Consider the following 14390-nt stretch of genomic DNA (forward strand, 5'->3'; position numbering starts at 1 on the left):
CTGTTCAGTTAGCAGCCAAGCACTTTACCACTGCGCCACTAGGGCTCCTAGCTTGTAGGTTACTTGTGGTTAATCACATGAACTCTGAAGAATGACTGCTGTGTTCAATACTCAGCTCTTTCACCAGCTAGCTGGGTGACCCTAGAGCAGTTACACTTAACAATATATGTTTTCTGTATTATGAGATGGAAATAATAATGATACTCCTTATCTAGAGCTGTTGTGAAGATTACATAAAATACTCTGGCTAAAAACAGTTAGTGGATTGCATGGTATATAACATTAACTATTACTGTTATTATTAGATTGAGAAAATGGGAACACTCCTTTAAATTAATTCAATCTTAATACAAAATTAAAATAATATTTTGGTGTGAAAATAAACGGGTTGTAAGAAAGTTCAATCCTGATATTAAAAAAAAATACATAAGAAATAACTCATGAAGCTCTCAGTGAGTTGAAATACCTCAACACATTTAGTTGGCATCTCAGCAGGTCTGTCAAAGATGAGAAAACGATACCATCCAGGGGAGAGGGAATGGTCACATATCAGCTTTTGAACAGCTGACTGTTGGTGGTGCACTGTATCAAAATGGACACTTCTATAAGGGCTCTGAAGAATCTGGTATCCCCCCGGAGAACACTCCTGAGCTAGGATACAAAATAGGTATCTTTACATATGTGTTTTCATAGTTAACATATTCCAGTTCTCATTGAAAATGTAATTCCACAACAAAAGGCAAATAAATACACAACATAAAGATCATCAGGGCCTCTCAGTAAGTCAAAAGTGACTTAACTTGCACTTGCCATAAATACTATTAACTATCTTTTTCTGAAATATTTAAGCTCCAAGAACTCTTTTGCATTAGTTCTTGACACTCAAGAGCACTCTAATTGTTCTTGATTTTGTCGTTGTTATTAGCACTGAGTAGACCCCTCAACTCATGGCAACCCTATGTACAACAAAACATAACACTATCCAGTCCCGTTACATCCCCATGATTGGTTGTAGATCGGACCATTGTGATCTATAGGGTTTTCACTGGCATATTTTCAGAAGTAGATCACTAGGCCTTTCTTCCTAGTCTGTCTTAGTTTAGAAGCTTCACTGAGACCTGTTCAGCATCATAGCAACACCTAAGCTTCCAATGACAGCCAGGTGGTGGCTATGTATGAGGTGCATTTGCTGGGAATCAAACCCAGGTGTCCGACATGGAAGGTGAGAATTCTACCACTGAACCACCAATGCAAAGGAAAAAGTATTTAAAACCAGTTGCCCTCAAGTCAATTTTGACTCATGGTGACCCCATGCGTGTCAGAGTAGAACTGTGCTCCATACAGTTTTTAGTGGCTACTTTTTCAGAAGTAGAGCAACAGGCCTTTATTCTGAGGTGTCTCTGGGTGGACTTGGTTAGCAGTGGAGCTCATTAACTGTTTGCACTACCCAGGGACTCCAAATGCCATTAGAGAATTGCAAATCAAAATAATGATGAGATATCACTACGTACATATTACACTGACTAAAATCCAAAACACTGACAACACCAAATGCTGGTGAGGATGTGGAGCAACAGGAACTCTCATTCATTGCTGGTGGGAATGAAAAATGGTACAGTCACTTTGGAAGACAATCTGGCAGGTTCTTACAAAGCTAAACGTAGGCTTACCATACAAGCCAGTAGTTGTGCTCCGAGGTATTTACCCAAATGAGATGAAAATATATATTCACATAAAGACCTGCATTCAAATGTTTATATTGTTTTTGTTCTGGGCTGGCGAGTCGATTCCAACTCATAGTGACCCTATAGGACAGAGTAGAACTGCCCCATACGGATTCCAAGGAGTGGCTGGTGGATTCGAACTGCTGACCTTTTGGTTAGCAGCCAGAGCCTTAACCACTTTGCCACTAGAGCTCCCAAATACTTATAGAAGCTTTGTTGTTAATTGTCAAAAATTGAAAGCAACCATAATGCCCTTCAATAGGTGAATGGATAAACAAATTGTGGTACAACCATACAGTAGAGTATTATTCAGTGATAAAAAATAAATGAGCTACCAAACCATGAAAAGACATGGAGGAATCCTAACAGTGTATTATTAAGTGAAAAAAGAAAAATCAGTCTGGAAAAGCTACATACTGTATGATTCCAACTGCATGATATTTTGGAAAATGCAAAATATACACACAATGAAAAGATCAGTGGTTACTAGGGATTCAGAGGGAGGGATGAATAAATGGAGCACATTTCCACTGGCCTTTTTAGGGCAGCAGAAATAGTCTGTATGAAAGTGTATTGGTGGACACATGATGTCATGCATTTGTCAAAGCTCATAGGAATACAAAACACAAATTATGAACACCAATGTAGATTATGGACTTCAGTTAATAATAATATGTCAATAGTGGTTCCTCAATTGTAACAAATGTGCCACAGGGATACAAGATATTAATAATAGGGGAAACAGTGTGCAGGAGGAAGGGAATATATGGGAACTCTCATGCAGCAACATGAGTGAGCCTTGAAAACATGCTAAGTGAAAGAGGCCAGTCACAAAAGACCACCTATTTTATGATTCCTTTTATAATAAATATCCAGGATAGGCAAATCTGTAGAGATAGAAAGTAGATTAATGGTGGTCTAAGGCTGTGGGGAGGGAAGAGGGAAATGGGAGTACGATAGTTAAGGATACAGGTTTATTTTTCAAGTAATGAAAATGTTGTAAAATTGACTGTAGAGTAGCATGGATATATGTCGCACATATCTGTGAATATTCTAAAAGCCACTGAATTGTATAGATTAAATGGATGAATCATATGGGATGTGAACTATCTCAATAAATGTGCTTTAAAAAAAATGCTGACTAAATGTGTTTTCACTCACCTCCCCTTGTATTTTTACTCTATAAACCATAAAGAAGTTATTAACTTTATCACGATAGGATGTTAGAACCTGGTAAGGGACAACGTTTGCCTTAAGTAAAGAGATTATAAGGCGATTATATAGGGGCAAAAAGGGGGAGGGGGTGTTATGTAATCTATACTAAACATTGAAGTGTCTCCCTTTATAAATATTGGTCATTTTTTCCTGGTAACATTTTGTCTAACTATAGTATGTATTTCATATGTTATACACATGTATGTTTTTAAAGCTCTTCATGAAGGCCCATTAAATCTGCAAGCAAAAAAGGAAGGCAGGGATCATTCATATCATGTTAAGTTGTATTGTTTCAGGAAATGACCCAAAAAATTGGGTTTTAATATTTAGCAAATTGTAGGCCAGGGAATACTTGCTCCCAGTTTTTAGAAAGCAAAACTTACCTTAGTAAAACAGATTAAGGTCAACAAAGTGTTCAAAGAACAAAATCATATCCTAAATAGTTATAAATTTTGCACACATTTTTTTTTCCCAAGATGCAGATAGTTGTACACACGACAGGAAACTTGGAAGATAAGAACAAGTCACCTTTCATTTAGTATTCCTAGTTGAACACAAGTAGGAAGGGCTAACAAAACTACTTTGTTTTATTTTTTTAACTTCACTGTATTTTAAACTATGTTTTCTTCGTCAAGGATTAAAGAAGTTGAGAGAGGGCTATTCTCTCAATAGAGATCTCTTTTACAGTAGCAAAACCTATTCTAACAGATATACAAAAAAACTTCATACACAAAATACTGATTATGTATTGTAGAGATAAAATGTTCCCGAATTAATAATTTCTACAGGGCAGAGGGTAGAAATAGTACAGTTTGGAATTTGGAAAATTCGAATCCACTTGTCAGTAGGATCCCTGGCAGATCAAGCAAAAGTTTCTTACAGGAAATTAAAGGGATTTCAAGGAACAGGATATCAACAGAAAACAACCACCCCAACAACAAAACAGGACTGAGCCGTTAGAGCAAGAGAAGGAGCAGCAATTGTTTGCGCACAATGGAAACCCAAAGAGCTCGAGCGACGAAGAGACCATTGCAAACACAGGAGCAGGATAGAGAGGCTGTCGGTCAGCACCAAATATCAGATGCGGTCATCAAGATGCACAAGGACACTCTGCCTGTCATCTGAGAAGTCACCTACCCCCCACCCACCCCCACCCCCTGCTCCAGCCGCATCCCGGAGCCCCACCTGTCAGCCGCCTACCTTGTCGACCATCCCCCTGTGCCAGGAGCATCAGTACCAGCGCCAGCGCCCAGGCTCTGCCAATCATTTCTGCGGAGACAGGTGAGGACGAAAGACGTCCAAGGTTCCCACTGCCGGTGGGGGAGAATGGGGTCACTGCAGCCCCTCCGCGCTCCTATCTTCGAACTTCGTCCCTCCGTTCCCACTCTGCCTTCAGGGGAGATGCATGTCTTGGCTCTGAGGAGCAGCCAGGCCTTTCTGGGTATGACAGTGGACCTTTCCCACAGCCGCTCCTTGACTCCTTCCTCCTCACTCCCGCCGCCAGTCAGAAAGCTACAACCGCCCACCTCTAGGAACTCGAGGTGCGCCTTTAAGTTCCGGCTGTGGCTGCAGCACTTTGCATGTCATTTCTGCAGCTGCACAGCCAGGGGGCAAGCTCGGGAAACGAAGCTTGGCACCTCGCTTCTCGCTGTCTTAACAAACACTGGGAACACTTGGCAATCCTAGAAACTGCTGAGATGGACTTCCAGTAAAGGAAGCTTTGCAAGGTTCGGTGGGAAGAAGGGCTACCCCTGTGTCCATCACCTGGGATTTTGCCCTCAGCAACTCCATTCCCAGCTCTTTTACCTGAGTGGAAAAGAGACAATAGTCAGCAGAGGGTAGTCCGGGGGCCCTGTTGGGCACCACAAGGGTCAGGCCACAGGTCCTCTTATAGATTTGGAGAATTGAGACTTGAACTAAGCATGGGTGAGGGCAGGAGATGGCTCAATGCATAAAGAAGGGTTTTAAAAAAAATTATAATTTTTTTTATTTGAAGAGAAATTACTAAGTTTAAAACTTTCTGTAAACCTTCATCTAAAGTACAATAAAAATTTTTAAAAAAGTTTAAAAGTTATCTTTCAACATAAAGTATTAACGCATTTTAAAAAGGAGTATCTTGTGGTGAACAAAATGTTTCTGTGGACTTCCTTTTACACCCAGAAAAAGCAACCGATCTTGTCGGGTGAAAATAAAATAGAACTTTTTGGTGGGAGTGAACAGATAATCTTCATCTTTAAGCCTAACTATGGAAGAAAATTTAATGTGGGAAGGATGAAAACCCAGACTTTTCTTAAAAAAAGAAAGATAGAGGTGAGATGCACTGGCAATTGTTAAAACAAAAATCATATTAAACTAGTAATAGAAATTGATTGAAGTTTATCGAATATATGATTTGCAAATTGGGGTAACATTTCCACTAGGGAGTGATTTAGGAGTTGAAATTGGAGCCCTTATTCCCTGTCCTTGAGTATAAAGAATGTGACCCAGCTGGAGTTGGATTCACAAGGACACATCAACTGGGCTGTGAGGTATAAAAATAATAGCTAGGACAATCTTGGAAAACATCTCTTAGGGAAACTTTCAAGTGAGCAAATCTTAAACAGTACAAAAGACCCACATGTTTTCTACTGCTATCTTTTTCTATTAGCATTTACTAAATAGTAAGTTTTGTTGGACCAATGAAGATCATCCCGACTGTTGTCACTGAAACTTGTACCAATGATTATTAAGAAAGACAATTCAAAATATAGAATCACAGTGATTTGGCAGTTTTTAGTCAGTTTGTGAAAGGGTGAAGCTTTTAATGATTTTACCCATTTTAATGTTAATATATACTGATGATTCTGTAATATTCCTTGGACTCGGGTAGGTATGGCTCTGGCAGCATACTTGTCCATTCCCACTTTTTTTATTCTACAATATTCCTTGGACTTGGGCTCAAACATAGTGATGATTGTGAGGATGACACAGGACCGGGCAGTGTTTTGCAACTCGAGACTTTAATTTTTCCTTCATTTCTTTCAGCTTGAGAAATTCCGAGCATGTTCTTTCCTTTTGGTTTTCTAACTCCAGGTCTTTGCACATTTCATTATAATACTTTACTATGTCTTCTCGAGCTGCCCTTGAAATCTTCTATACAGCTCTTTTACTTCATCATTTCTTCCATTCGCGTTAGCTACTCAACATTCAAGAGCAAGGGTCAGAGTCTCTTTTGACATCAGTTTTGGTCTTTTCTTTCTTTCGTGTCTTTTTAATGAATTGATCACTGTCTTAGGCTGGGTTCTCCAGAGAAGCAAAACCATTAAGGTGTATAAATACATACAGAGAGATTTATATTAAGGAAATGGCTCACGAGGTTGTAGAGGCTGGAATGTCCCAAGTCCATGGGTCAGGCTGGAGGCTTCTCCTGATTCACATAGCCACAGGGGCTGGCAAACCCAAGATTGACAAGTCAGACAACAGGGTTCTGGCTCACAGGCTGCAAAGACCAATGAATCCCAATATCAGCAAGTAAGATGGCAGGTAAGCTGCTAACTCAAGTCCCAAGAACTGAAGGTCGGACAAACAGGAGCCAGTTGCAGGGTCCAGAGCAAGCAAAAGCCCATAAGCCTTACCAGAAAGTCCACCTATATTGGATGCAGGCCGCATCCCTTTCAACTGATTGGCTACTCGCAGCAGATCCCACCTTGGAAGTGATCACATTATACACAGTTATACAACTGCCAAACTATATCACAGCTGTCACACCACTGTGAATCATGGCCAAGCCAAGTTGACACACAAATTTAATGATCACAATTACCTTATTATCTTATTGTGTTTCAGTTCTGGATGTCAGAAGTACAAAATCAGTTTCACTGGGCTAAAATTAAGTTGTCCGGAGGCCAGTAATCTCCTTGGAGACTCTGGGGAAAGAATTTGTTTCTTTGCCTTTTCCATCTTCTAGAGACCTACTACATCCTTTGGTTCATGGCTGCTTCCTCTGCCTTCAAAACCAGCAGCATAGTGTCTTCTCTCCTCTCTGATCTCTTCTTAGGTTCTTACATCTCTCCCTGACTCTGATCCTCCTGCCTTCTTCTATAACGATCTTTGTGATTATATTGGACCCATCTAGATAATCTAGGATAACCTCCACATCTAAACATCCTTAACTTCATCAAATCTGCAAAGCCCCTTTATCAACTAAGGTAACATATTTACAGGTTCCAGGATTAGAATATTGACGTATATTGGTGGGGTCATTATTCTGTCTACTATACTTGGACTTTCAAAATTTCATCTATCTCCAATAGACATATTAAAGTGCTAACATACAGCCATCCCAGAAGTAGAAACATAAATTGTATTTATCAGGAAAAAAAAATCATAGCTGTCATTAATGCATTGCTTTCAACAGCAAAATGAGAGAATTGTACTATAAGAATGCAATGCACTCTTTTTACCATCAAATTTGAGCATTTGAATGTGGAAAAATAGCCCAATGCTACGGAATATTTTTCAGAAGGCTGAGAAATTACTTTTCAAGTGTTTTATTTCTGTCATTTTTATATAATAAAAGCAACATTTAAAAATAATTTTTAACTCAGTATTGAAGTCACACCCGAGGTTCACCCTTCAGCCAAAGATTAGACAGACCCGTAAAACAAAACGAGACTAATGGGGCACAACAGTCCAGGGACAAGGACTAGAAGGCAGGAAGGGACAGGAAAGCTGGTAATAAGGAACCCAAGGTTGAGAAGGGAGAGTGTTGACATGTCATGGGGTTGTTAACCATTGTCATAAAACAGTACGTGTACTAACTTTTTTAATGAGAAACTATTTGTTCTGTAAACCTTCATCTAAAGTACAATTAAAAAAAAAAGAGAGAGACACACAGAGATGAAGGAAGAAGGCAGCGGGCTCTGTCAAAAAGCACAGTGTTAATTCTGGACTCCTCACTCAAGAGGGCCACACCTGCTCTGGTGGACACAGACCAATAGTCATGTCTTCATCTTCTCTTAAGAAATGATTATCATATTCATTGCAGCATTATTCACAATAGCAAAAAGATGGAAACAACCTAGGTGCCCATCAACAGATGAATGGATAAACAAACTCTGGTACATACACACAATGGAATACTATGCAACGATAAAGAACAATAATTAATCTGTGAAATATCTCACAACACGGATGAATCTGGAGGGCATTATGCTGAGTAAAATAAGTCAATCATGAAAGGTCAAATATTGTATGAGTCTACTATTATAAAAACTCATGAAAAGGTTTACACACAGAAAGAAACAATCTTTGATGGTTATGAGGGATGGGAGGGGTGAGGGGGGAAATACTAAATAGACAATAGATAAGTGGTAACTTTGGTGAAAGGTAAGACAGTATATAATACTGAGCAAGCCAGCACTACTTAACCAAGGCAAAGTCATGGAAGCTCCACAGACACATCCAAACTCCCTAAGGAACCAAATTACTGGGTTGAGGCCTGTGGGGACCATGGTCTTGGGGAACATCTAGCTCAATTGGCATAACATAGTTTATAAAGAAAATGTTCTACATCCTACTTTGATGAGTAGCGTCTGGGGTCTTAAAAGCTTGTGAGTGGCCCTCTAAGAAATTCCACTGGTCTCATCCCATCTGGAGCAAGGGAGAATGAAGAAAACCAAAGACACAATGGAAAGATTAGTCCAAAGGGCTAATGGACCACAAGTACTACAGCCCCTACCAGACTAGTCCAGCACAACTAGATGTTGCCCGGCTACCATCACTGACTGCACTGACAGGGATCACAACAGAGGGTCCTGATCAGAGCTGGAGAAAAATGTAGAACAAAATTCTAACCACCCCCTCCCAAAAAGACCAGATTTACTGGTCTGACAGAGACCGGAGAAACTACGAGAGTATGGCCCCCAGACACTCTTTTAACTCAGTACTGAAGTCACTCCTGAAGTTCACCCTTCAGCCAAAGATTAGACAGGCCCATAAAACAAAATGAGGCTAAACGGCCACACCAGCCCAGGGGCAAGGACCAGAAGGCAGCAGGGGACAGGAAAGCTGGCAATGGGGAACCCAAGGTTGAGAAGGGGAAAGTGTTGACATGTCGTGGGGGTGGCAACCAATGTCATAAAACAGTATGTGTATTAATTGTTTAATGAGAAACTAATTTGCTCTGTAAACCTTCATCTAAGACCCCATAAAAAAGAGGAAATAAAGAAATGGTTAAAAAATAGTTTTTTAGTAAAGAGCATAACTTGTTTCACTTTAATATTTTCCACAATGTGATTTAAAAATGAGCTTAGAATATTAATGTTCCTGTGAGTGAAGTTAAATAAAGGTTTATGTTTTTCCTTTCAACAGTCATCCATATATATCAAGAAACACTGTTTAATGTGAAATATGCATTAAGAAATGCCTTTGAAATTGAAGTGTCTGGCTGGTAATTTATGTACTTGTCCCCATTGCACATATTCGAAAGGCTTTAATCATCAAATTTCTATTTATTTTTCCTTTTCTGTCATAGCTATATTTGAATGTTCTATTTAGACTCTTCTAGAAGCTTTAAATAAAATGCTGTAGCAGGTGGTAAAGCTATGTGACATATTTGTTTTTGTTTATATGATTTACATAATCATTCCTTTCTAAATCACATAGCATTGCAGTCATGTAATTGTAACTTGTAATATATAATTTGTTAAATTCTATAACTATAGGACGAATATTTGATAATATTTAAGCAGCAATATCATTATTTAAGGAGTCCTGGTGGCACAGTGGTTAAAGCCATCGACTGCTAAAGGAAAAGTCGGCAGCTCGAAACCACCAGTGGCTCGCCGGAGACAGATGTGGCAGTCGGCTTCCATACAGATTTACAGCCTTGGAAATCCTACGGAGTTGCTGTGAGTCTGAATCAACTCAACGGCAGTGGATGTTTTTCATTATTTAGGAAACGAGTTGTTAGATTTACAAAACAGACTAATAAACATCCTAATTCAATTTAAAGTGAGCCAGATATTTTAGAAGATACAAATGCATTTTTAAAACAGCTTTATTGAGATAAAATTTGCATACCATAAAATTTACCGGTTTTAAGTGTATAATTCAACGAATTTTGTTATATTTACAGAGTAGTACAAACGTTACCACAATCTAATTTTAGAACATCTCCAGCACACTAAAGAGAAGTCTCATACCAACTTTACTCCTCATTCTAATCTTCAGCCATAGGTAACAACCACTCTATGTTCTGTCTCTATAAATATTTGCTTTTTGGACATTTCATATTAATGGCATCTTTTGTGATTGGCTTCTTTCACTCTTTGAAGTCATATTGTAGCTATGTCAGTCGTTTATTTCTTTTTATTGCCAAATAAGCTTCCATTGTATTCATATATCACATACGGTTTATCCATTCATCAATTGATGGGAATTTTGTTTTGTTTTGTTTTCACTTTTTGGCCATTGTGAATAATACTGCTATGAACATTTCCGTTTAAGTTTTTATGTGGGTGTATGTGTTCATTACTCTTGGGTAGATACGTAAGAGTGAAATTGCCAGATCATATGTTAAGTTTATGTTTAGCTTTTTAAGAAACTGCCATATTATGTTCCAAACAAACTTGTTTTATGTTCCAAACAAACTTGTTTTAAGAGGGAACAGAAACTGGATTATCATATATGTGTTCCTATTGTTGTTAGGGGTTGTCAAGTTGGTTCCAACTCACAGCATTCTTAGCTTGCATTTATTTTCCTCCAAAATAAAAATCTCTCAAAAATGGTTTGATCATAAAATTAGGTCTGTTGCTTTCATCTGTGATTTAATTTTGAATCCTTCTTAGCAAAAATGTTATACCTTTAGCTATGATATAAAAACAACAACAACCTGATTGCCTGAAAAACGTCTATGCATTCCACTTCGTACTAATGAAGTAAAGCTAAGTAAAACCTCTTAAAGTTTGCTGTTAGTATAAAATTGGAATGACAAGTTTTGAAGATAATCTCAAGGCCTCTAAAAGGTTCTCAAGCTATCATGAGTATTGCACATGAAAATATACTATTCTGAAGTTTTCAGCTTTTTTTTTTATATTTGCCTACTAGCAACCCCTTCAGGCTTAAAATACAGTTTACACCATTAAAGGAAAAATGGAGGCTTTAGTCTGCTTAAGTAAATTCTAGATTTTCTAATATTTTAAGTATCAAGAAATTAAATTTTGTGCATGTATGTCAATTATCATGATATAAATAAAGAATAAAACATTATTGGACTAGACTGACATTGATTAAACTTTGAGATCTGACAGTTTTAAAAGCTGGATGACTTTGGGCAAGTTACTTAATAGCTCATAAAAGTGAATTTTTTTTTGTTATTGTTTGTTTGTTTTTAAATTGAATTCTTCATTTGTAAAGGGCCACACTCACCCCTGTGACTTCCTAATGTTTTGGATGTGTTACTCTGGTTGCAGCTAATTGGCCCAGGGATACCTACCTGATCCACAGGAGGAAAGCTGCATGGCAATTCTGTCCCATGGGAGAGGCGCTGATTCTCTGAACCCACTGTGTCAGGAGAATTTGAATTCTAGACACGAGGAAGTCAGCTGTCAGGACTCCATTGCTGTGAGAACTACCACATTATACTGAAGGAGGCTGTCTTTGTTATCTGGTGCTGCTATAACAGAAATACCATGAATATGTGGCTTTAATAAACAGAAATTTATTTTCTTACAGTTTGGAAAGATAGAAGTCCAAATTTAGGGTGCCAGTTCTAGAGGAAGGCTTTCTCTGTCAGCTCTGGAGGAAGATACTTGTCTCCTTTCAACATCTGTGGGTCCAGCGTTCCTTGGAGATCTCCATATGTCTTGGCAACAATGTTCCCCTGGCTCTAGGAAGTTCTTAACACAGGAACCCCAGGTCCAAAGGATGTCCTCCCCTCCCAGCTCTTCTTTCTTGATGGTAATGAAGTCCCTTGACTTTCTGCTCACTTCTTTTCTGTTTTTATCTCTTATAAGACAAAAAGCATGACTCAGTCAAGGGTGTGACTAGAGTAAGGGCATGACTTGAGTAAGGTGATGACTTGAATAAGGGTGTGACTTGAGTAAGACAGTGACTTGAGTACAGCAGTGACTTGACTAAGGCAGTGACCTGAAGGATGTGACTCAAGATAGATCCCACCCTAAACCTGTCTCATACGGCTTTTAGATTTTCAACACATAAAATGGAGGTTACTTACATAATATAACAAAACAGAGGATAATTACATACTACTGGGAATTATGGCCTAGCCAAGTTGACATATATTTTTGAGGGACATGATTCAATCCATGACAGGCATTACCATATTTTTTCACAAATAATGCACCCACATAAATAACATGCCCACACGTATAACGCAAGGATAGCTCATTTACGAAAACAGCAAGAGGGGTTGAGCGGTAGGCAGAAAACGTATAGCGTGCATGGTATTTGCATAAAAATACAGTATACTGAAGGACTGATGCGAGACGTTTTGTACAGTGGCAAAGGCCATGAGCCATGGAATGAGAATGCCTTGTTTTGAAAACTGGCTTGCCACTTCTCATCTAGGTAGCTCTGAGCAAGATAATTTACCTTTGTTTTTGTATCTGCAAAATAGAGTTCATAAAGCAGTGTTTGCCTAATAAAGTAGTTGTGTGGGTAAAATGAAACAATACATGTGAAACTTTAGCATACGTGGCATGGAAAACATGTTCAACAAATGACTGAGGTTTTTGTTATTGTATTAATATTTCTCATGCAGCCTGTCAATGCAACCCCATTATCTCAGCATAATTTTCACCGCAGTCAGAAGTAGACTAAATTATAGGAAATTTAGAGATTGCTTATGGTAATAATCTTTCTCTCTCTCCTATTTTTCTCATTAACTCCTATTCATTCTTTACTATTTAGCTAATACACTGCCTCTAACAAATGTCCCTGCATTTGAATGATGAATAAGAGCCCCTCTCCCATCACATGCTCCTATGACCCCCCAACTTTGTTTTTAAGAGCTAAGGCTCATTGATGCCCGGATTTAAATGTGACATTAAGCATGTTAGTTAAACTATCTGGGAAATAGAAATAATAAAAAAAATAGTAGTGTCTACTCTCGGGATAGGAGCCCTGGTAGAACGTGGTTAAGCACTTAGCTGCTCACCAAAAGGTTGGTGGTTGGGATACGCCAGTCGTTCCACTGGAGAAAGATGTGGTAGTCAGCTTCCCCAAAGATTACAGGCTTGGAAAATTTATGGGGCAGTTCTACTCTATCCTTTAGGGTCGCTATGAGTCAAAATCAATGAGATGGCAAGGGGTTATTGTTACGATGGCATGCAAGTTAAATAAAATTATAAATATATTTGTATATATACACATACATATATATTTATTTATATACAATATTCAGCATAATGCCTATCAAATATTCAATAATTGACAGATTTTTTAATATTATTTGTATATGATTTTCAGTCACAATAATTGAAACATTCTATTCAATGGTTTGTGACAAAGTAAATACACTAATTAGAATATAAGATCTAAGTGGGCAAGGACACTGCCTTAGTCATCACTTAGCCTGGAACACCAAAGAAGAATTCATGCATTTGAATATGACGTTGGTGAAGGATATTAAATATACCATGGACTGCCAGAAGAACAAACAAATCTGTCTTGGAAGAAGTACAGCCAGAATGCTCCTTTCAAGGGAGGATGGTGAGACTTGGTCTTACATACTTTGGACATGTTATCAGGAGGAACCAGTCCCTGGAGAAGGACATCATACCTGCTAAAACAGAGACTTAGCAAAAAACACGAAGACCCTCAATGAGATGAATTGACATGGTGGCTGCAACAACGGGCTCAAATATAGCAACGATTGGGAGGATGGCGCAGGACCAGGCAGTGTTTCATCCTCTAGTACATAGGGTCGCTATCAGTCAGAACCTGCTTGATTGGCACTTAGCAACAACGGTCCCCAGTTAAGCTAGAATCATTCTTCAGTGTGAGTGCTATCTAGCTTTTGCTCTAGTTTCAACAAACTTGTGATGCATGATGTTCTGAATTAATCCTTATTCAATATAAAACTGTTCTTTCTCTTTTATTTTTGTGGAGTGGTTTTCTGGGTTGGGAGTAAATTTCAGTTTCAATGCCTTCCCCAACAACCTTAAAATCATGACCCTCATATTTGATAGCACATACACTGCTACTGAAATCAGAATTCAGTAAATCGCTGTTAACCGAACAATTGGAAAGTTTTCAGAAAATTTTTTCTTTCAAAATATGCTTTAATGTTGAAAAATGGGAGTACAGCAGGAAATGCACTCAGTTTTCAATATCTGTCTTTAAAATACTTCATTTCTCTATAGACTGTAATTTTGTCTTAATAATATTTAATATTTACTGAGTGCCTTCCAAGTGTCAGGCTACTGAACTTGTACAACCCTATGAGGT

At 38.4% G+C, this 14390-nt stretch overlaps 1 protein-coding gene across 1 annotated transcript in view; it reads right to left on the reverse strand.

The window, feature by feature from the left end:
- VWDE (von Willebrand factor D and EGF domains) overlaps positions 1-4206 on the reverse strand; it is a 55751-nt gene extending 51545 nt beyond the window's left edge. Inside the window, 2 exon segments of the mRNA XM_023724357.1 lie at positions 467-651; positions 4140-4206. Of these exon segments, the coding sequence (XP_023580125.1) occupies positions 467-651; positions 4140-4206 (252 nt within the window).
- Positions 4207-14390: the final 10184 nt, after the last annotated feature.

The sequence above is a fragment of the Trichechus manatus genome, unplaced genomic scaffold, assembly GCF_000243295.1.
Source record: "Trichechus manatus latirostris isolate Lorelei unplaced genomic scaffold, TriManLat1.0 scaffold00242, whole genome shotgun sequence".
Classification (NCBI taxonomy): domain Eukaryota; kingdom Metazoa; phylum Chordata; class Mammalia; order Sirenia; family Trichechidae; genus Trichechus; species Trichechus manatus.